Below are 7,031 nucleotides of genomic sequence, written 5' to 3'. Positions count from 1 at the left end.
TACACACATGTATATATATATATATACACATGTATATATATATATATATATATATATATATGAAGGGCACAAGGGAAAAACCAGCGATGTCAGTTTTTAAAAAACATTATGGGTTATTGTCCCATCCTAATGCCTGGCTGGGTCTGCTTTAGTCCATCTAAGCCACATACGCAAAAACCAACGCTGCCAGTCTCTGTGAGAGTTGGAAAATATAGCCCAAAATGGAAGAACCAGTGATGTCATGATCTTATCAAAGGAAAAACCAGCGATGTCAAGCATACTTTTCTTTATTGCGTCCCTTTGTGACCAATCAGTGATCATATTTCAGTGAAAAAAGGTGAAATGTTATAGTTTCAACGCCCCTGTCAACACTACTAGGTCATTTAAGTGGCAGGACCTCCAAGTTTAAGTCCATCCCCGAAAGGACCGAGCCAAACAGGAAATTCATGTAAAGTGCCTTTCCCAAGAACACAGCGTCAGACTGAGCTGAGGCTCGAACCCCCGCACTGTTCTTATATGCGCTGCTAAACTGGAAAATCATTCATCGGCACCCATGTTACGCTAACCTTAGAATTTTCGGAGAACTTGGGCTGCCCAAACATCTTGGCAAACAATTTGTACAGTCGTTGGCAGCTATCTTTCTTCACCTTTAAAATCTACGCTCTAAGTGATAAAACAGTAAACCTGTACTGTTACTACGAGACAGTCGGCAAAAGGGGTGGAGACGATGTGGCCAGCATGCTGCTACATGTACTTACGTTATTCACATTCTGCCAGCATTGTAACTCGTGCACAGGCCAGAACAAGATCTAGACGCTGATCTGTTTTCTCTATCGTGTTGTTGTCCACCAGGAAAGGTATGAACAAATTAAAATCTCATTTCCAGTGAGAGGCCACAGCTACATGGAACGCTACAGAGACATGGCAGTGGTGAATGAGAAGGTCACTTTAGATATATGACAGCCAGTTGAGTGGAGCAATTCAAGACAGCCCTTTGGAAACCCTCACTGCTTCAGTAGTGGGGATGACACAAGCCGTATTTCACAATGTGTCCGAAAACCTTAAACTGTACTACCATGTCTCTTTCCCTATACCCACTCGACCTCTGCTTGATATCTGCATCTCACACGCCCATCCACAGCTAATGCAGTATAGAGAGAGCTGGAATGGTCCGTTTCACTCCGCAATCATTATGAAACCGGTGGAAAAGAAGCATGCAGCAAGACTCCAGCCCCTGAAACCCCTCTATAAGAGCCTGCTGACCATCAAAGCTGTCAAATTTGCAGACATGAAGGTCCTTAAGGTGTTCTGGTCCGACAGCTTTTCTCCGAACTGCCCCATGCTGGAGGACCAAGTGCCACACAAGAGTCTGATGACTCTGAGTCGTCATCCGAAAATGAATATTAAACAGAATAAAAGTAAATATTACAGAACGGTGCACAATTTTCTTATTTGACTCATTTAGTTTTGTTTGTATTCACAAATGAGTAAAGAAACACATAATTCATTTACTTCCTAGAAGGTGGAGACTTTTCCAACAGCGTATAAGGGGAAAACCAGCGCTGTCAGTTTGCTACATAATTTTTCTATTTTGCTATCACCGAAACACGCATGTTATGAGGACTGTGACAATTTCTCATTTACAATGCAAATGGTCATACTTGGAAGTCAATGTAAACAGTGGAGAGATCATTGTAGCAGAAAAAGAGTTATAAATCTTTAAAGTTTGCTTTTCGATTATCTCAAAACTGCAAAAACCTGACATCACTGGTTTTTCCCTCTTGCCCTTCATAAATATAATATATATATTACGGTATACATAAAGCAAACTTTGTGTGTTGAGACAATGTTTTAATTTAATATATATATATATTAAATGTAATATTGCACATTCATCAATATAACAATAATTTTTACGTAGATTGATAATGCTCCAAAATAAATGCAAGAACTAAGGACCAGCTATTGAAATGCTTTTCAACTTGAAAAACCAAACCTTTGGTCCTGTTGACCAGGAGATCCTCCATTAGATTAAGTAGAGCCTTATGCCATAATATGGGTCTATTTAATTCAATGTCATAAAAGTTATTGTCAAAAACGCAGCCAGGGTATACCGTATACAGGCCACAAATCATGGATTAAGAGTGATTTTATAACTTTAATCTCAGTCCATTTACACTGCAGCTTGACAAACTATGAGAATTTAAGAAGACATTTCTTGTTGTCATCTTTTGAGATCTTCCAGTAATTTCTTTGGGAACTAAATTTAAGTTAAAGAGTATTTTGTGAAAAAAAAAAAATTCCATTTCCCATTGCTGAAACTGAACAATAATTCTATGTTTTGTATCGCAAAAAATCAAGCTGCTTGGGTAGAGTATCACTGTAACTATGGTTGTGGGAGGAGAGACTGAAGCTTTCGAGTTCTTATATCCTGTTGCACATCATTGTTGTAATAAATATGTTGCACATCATTGTTGTAATAAATATGTTGCACATCAAACTTGCAGTTCTTGTATACAGCATACAGGTTGCACATTTGCCATCTCTTAGCAAGCCACATCAACCCATGTTATAACACTCGAAGGCCAAGTACATGTATATATATCATATAACAATTTTCCACAAATGTATAGCTAAATGTAAGGAAACGATGAGGAAGCTCTCTTCCTCAATGCCTAATATCCAGCAATATTTCTAGACATGAAAGATAGAGTGCATGATATATGTATCAAAACAGGAACATGTACATGTAACTTTTTATAATGGGTGGGTGACAAACTGTACAAAAAACAACAACAGAAAATGGTTAAAGTAAGATAACAAGCTGACAACACGTTGGACTAACTCACTGAAAACTGAACAAAGGCCAGATAAAAACAGCAGCATCACCATCAGAACAGCAGCAAACACATTTAAAAGATTATACAGTACCATACTAAACAAGAAAAGCCTATACAACTTGCTAGTGTCAGGAAAATAAACAGGAAACTTAAGGCCTTCAAGCTGTTTCATTATCATAGCAATGTGAAGCTGACTTGTAGCCTTTTTCTTTGGTTGAGGCATGTTTACAAGTATTGCTGAAAGTGGAAGATATTTTGATATAGTTTGTGAATAGCACATAGATTATGGTGAGCTCAACTGCCGTAATAAAGTTCCTCATTTCAGAATGTATAATAAACTGTAGTTCAACACCTGATTTGGACCACTGTTTCAAGAAAAGATTTGTAATTTAGCAATGTACACTAGAGAATAATTGATGACAGTACAGTTCAGCATAACTCACACAGAGTATACATTACATAAAGAGGCCTTGTTGCATTTTATGAAGATGCAAATTCCATCGCGGGACATGGATCATGTAGGCCTATGCATCATCATCATCATCCGGTGCCTTGCCGACCGGCGTGCGCGATCATGGACTTCCACTTTCATTTGTCTTGTGTAGCAGCAACGGTGTTTGTTGTTGTTGCTGCTCCCAGCCATGGCTTAGTACTTATCTAATTATTTGCCTTCATTATTAAAATTTTTTTAAGATTTGGGGAAACTATGGAAGTGTGTATTTGTTAGTGTGTGTGTTAGTGTGTGTGTGTGTGTGCGGGTGTGTGTGTGTGTGTGTGTGCGTGTATGTGTGTTTGCATGTGTGTTCGCACACTTGTCTGTTCGTGAAGCTCATGAAAGTGAGAGAGAGATAGAGAGATAGGTGACTTTTATGAATGAAGAAAAATTAAATAATGAAAATTTCATAAATAATTACGCACAGGAACAATTGCAGGCATAGCACTTTCTACATTTTTAGGGTTACCCTGTCTCAGACTGAAAGTAAAGACCACACGCAAAAAACAGCTGTCAACTTGCACACAACAAGATAGGCTAAATCTTTACATTAGCTAAATTTTGTACAACAATTATAGCAATTCTAAGATAATTCAATATCTGAACTGTATGGAGCATTACGACTTTTTATAGGAAATAACCCTATAGGTAATTTATCTTCTTCTTAAATTCAGCACTGAGTTGTAAACATATACTTATTTCTCTACAACATGAGCTCCTTTCAGGCGAATGTTGATGAGAGAGAGTTTTTTTTAAAATTACAACTTGTAGAATTTTGTATAAATAACATAAAAATAATAATGAGTCTATCACTTCCGATGCACGCTTATGGTGACCACCGGTCTGTTCTGTCCGTCTGTGATGGTGACTGATGACTCTTTTGTAACCACTACTTTCCTAACATCCTGGCTCTGTGTGACGGAGTAGAGTTTTCTTTGGGCAGGCTTGAGGGGTGCTTCAATGGTCAGCTTTTTGTCATCAGCAATGTACGCCTGGATGGTTGCTGGATCTACGGATTCTGTATTGAGGAAGATAGAGTGGAAACACAAATTAATTGATGTGCGTTCCTGCACTGACAGCATGCATAATTTATTAATTTTCGGCGCTTTGTTTATAGTAGCACCTTCCTGTGAACAATTTGATGCAAGAACTGATGAGAAAAGTGGAAGGAGAGAGAACAATTCTAGCAAAGAGATTCAATTATAATATGGAACAATCATCTAAAAACTTGGCTTTTCTATCAAGTTCTTAAAAAATGCTGAATGCAGAAAAGATGGAAAAGAAATTTTATGTTTAGGAGGCAAAATTCAAAATACAGTAGAGCAGCCTACATCCCATCAAAATTGTAAAAAGGACATAGTGATAACTCTGAGCAATTTCCCTTACCTAATGTTTTGAACTAACACTAACAGCCTCTGCCATAACACTCAATGCAATGTGTCATCATACAGATAGCAGAGACTAGCAAGTTGTGTAATGGTTACGCTCTTTGCCATTGCACTTAAAAGATGCGAGTTAGATATCTGAAAGGGTGCACCACTCAACTCATGTTAGCCCTGACAGATCGCATACCGCACACCTTTTAAATTGTCTAAATTGTTTTGAATTGGGGGGTGGGGGGGTGGGGGTTAATAAAAACATTTTACAAATAAAAATAACTACAAGATAACGGATCGGACATACTCTCAGGATGTCAGGCAGCTGCATAACAAAGAAAGTTTTGGATTGGAACCCACAGGGTAAAAGATCAAGTGGAAGACCGTGTGGAACCTGGAGAAGAATCCCAGAAATCGATGTACAGAAAAGTGGGAAGACATGGAATAACATCAAGAGGCTAGCCCAGGATAGAGAAAGGTTGAAGGTGTTTGTCCGTGGCCTATACCCTGGTGCAGGGTGAAAAAGGCAATGATGATGAAGATGAAGACAAGATAACAGCCAATAATATGTTATTGAGGGCAAACCTGGCAAGTCATACTCCTTGTTGAACTCCTTGTGTAGTGTACGTCCTGCTGTCTTCTCCTCATGTTCAGCATGCACGATTAACTTCCTGTCCATGGTCTTGACAACCACATCTTCTGGGCTAAACTCTCCAATGTCAACCTGGGGGATAGAGAAACAATAATGATGCATTCTTCGTCAGACTGCTGACCTTGAGAAAGTCCTCTTACCATGTGGGTGGTTGGCAGGTGCTCTGGTGTGGTTTGCTTCTTCTTTCCTATCAAACATCTTTCGTCTTTATTTCCCCTCCTTTTTTGTGTTTGTTACTCTCTTATAACACCTCTAATCTTCGGTATTTATATGACCTTATTGTATTGCAAGTGCTGTAAAACTCTTACTAAAACTAAAACCTCTTACCAATAAGATAACCAGCGTCTGTGGTGCAGCAGTTACGTGCTTTGCTGTCCCACACAAAAGACTCGGGGTCGTTCCCAAGAGGGGGCGAATTTTTATCGAGTAGTTCTATCTCTCTGCTGGGATGCTGTATCTCTCTCAGCCGGGGCTGGTCCTGACAGGCAGGGTCGGATGCCCGCCTCTCAAATGATCTAAATTGTGCTGATGTCACGTACGCTTGTTTTTATCAAGGATAAAATTACAAATTATAGTAGTTTTTGTTTCATCCCACTCGTACTCAGCACATACCTTCTGAATAATTATCTCCACAAGTATATTGAGAATTTTTCCAATTTCAATATTTGTTTTGTTCATCCTAGATGAGGATTCCCAATCGTGTACTTAAAGATTACAAATTTTACCAACAGAAAACAATAAATTTAAAGTATCTCATTGAATCGAAGCAAAAATTAATGCGTATCTTTCCTGAAAAATTTGTTTTGATGGACGTACATAATATGTGAAGTCAATGCTACTTATTACGTAGATGATCTTGTTGATCTTGCTGATCACACAAATGTGAAAAAAACTGTAGAGCAAACATACTTGAAAATGTTTACAAGTGTTGTAAAATGAGGAAAATGCAGTGCCCTGTCACGACTGATCAAAGCTGAGTGAGAGAGATACAGATTCTTCAGCAGAAAGATGGAATTGTTAGACAAAAAAATGTTTTTTAAAAAAGGTTTCATAACACAGAAATCTAACATGGACGTACTTTGCATAGAACAATGAAGAGCCAAACCATAGCACCATAGGCATCAGTCATCGATGATGATTGATAGGATTGAGGAAATAAAAGGAAAGGAGAGAAAAAGCTGTTGGGCTCGCAACCAGAGGTTTTCGGTAAGAAAAAACTCCGTCAGAGGCCTGATGTTGTGTCCTTAGGAAAGGCACTTTACCCAAATTTTTCTCACTTCATCCAAGTGGAAGCCTAGAATGTTTCTGAGTATGTACCTGTAGCCTAAGTTTTCTGGAACCATCAGCTTCTGTGATGATGGGGTTTTTCACTGGGGTCGCTACGTCCAAGGATTTCACTGGAGGTGAAGACTTGACAGGGAAGATGGCGTCGCTTCCGGTGAGGGATGGCTGCGTGGTGGGCGCGTCAACGCTGAGGATACCGTCTTTGCTGAGGACACACTGCATCTTCTCCTGGTCTACACTGCTTGGAATGTCAACCTACAGTAGGTGAGGGCAGGGATAACCAAAGAAAAACATTGAACTGAGAAAAGAAGAACATTTTCCAATCCAAAAGTAAAACGTTCCATAGTGACCTATCCTGATCGCAACCACAGGCCCTCCCTCCTTCT

At 39.1% G+C, this 7,031-nt stretch overlaps 1 protein-coding gene across 1 annotated transcript in view; it reads right to left on the bottom strand.

The window, feature by feature from the left end:
- Positions 1–271: 271 nt before the first annotated feature.
- Positions 272–7,031, bottom strand: part of LOC101856400 (major egg antigen) — a 17,524-nt gene continuing 10,764 nt past the window's right edge. Inside the window, exons 5-7 of the mRNA XM_005112973.3 lie at positions 6,679–6,900; positions 5,295–5,433; positions 272–4,351 (exon numbers count right to left, since the gene is read on the bottom strand). Coding sequence (XP_005113030.1) covers positions 4,143–4,351; positions 5,295–5,433; positions 6,679–6,900 — 570 coding nt within the window. The 3' untranslated portion in view covers positions 272–4,142. The remainder of the gene's footprint in view (positions 4,352–5,294; positions 5,434–6,678; positions 6,901–7,031) is intronic.

This window comes from Aplysia californica, unplaced genomic scaffold, assembly GCF_000002075.1.
Source record: "Aplysia californica isolate F4 #8 unplaced genomic scaffold, AplCal3.0 scaffold01516, whole genome shotgun sequence".
NCBI lineage: Eukaryota > Metazoa > Mollusca > Gastropoda > Aplysiida > Aplysiidae > Aplysia > Aplysia californica.
The sequence above is the reverse complement of the archived record's forward strand: the minus strand, read 5'-3'. Positions and strand labels throughout refer to the sequence as shown.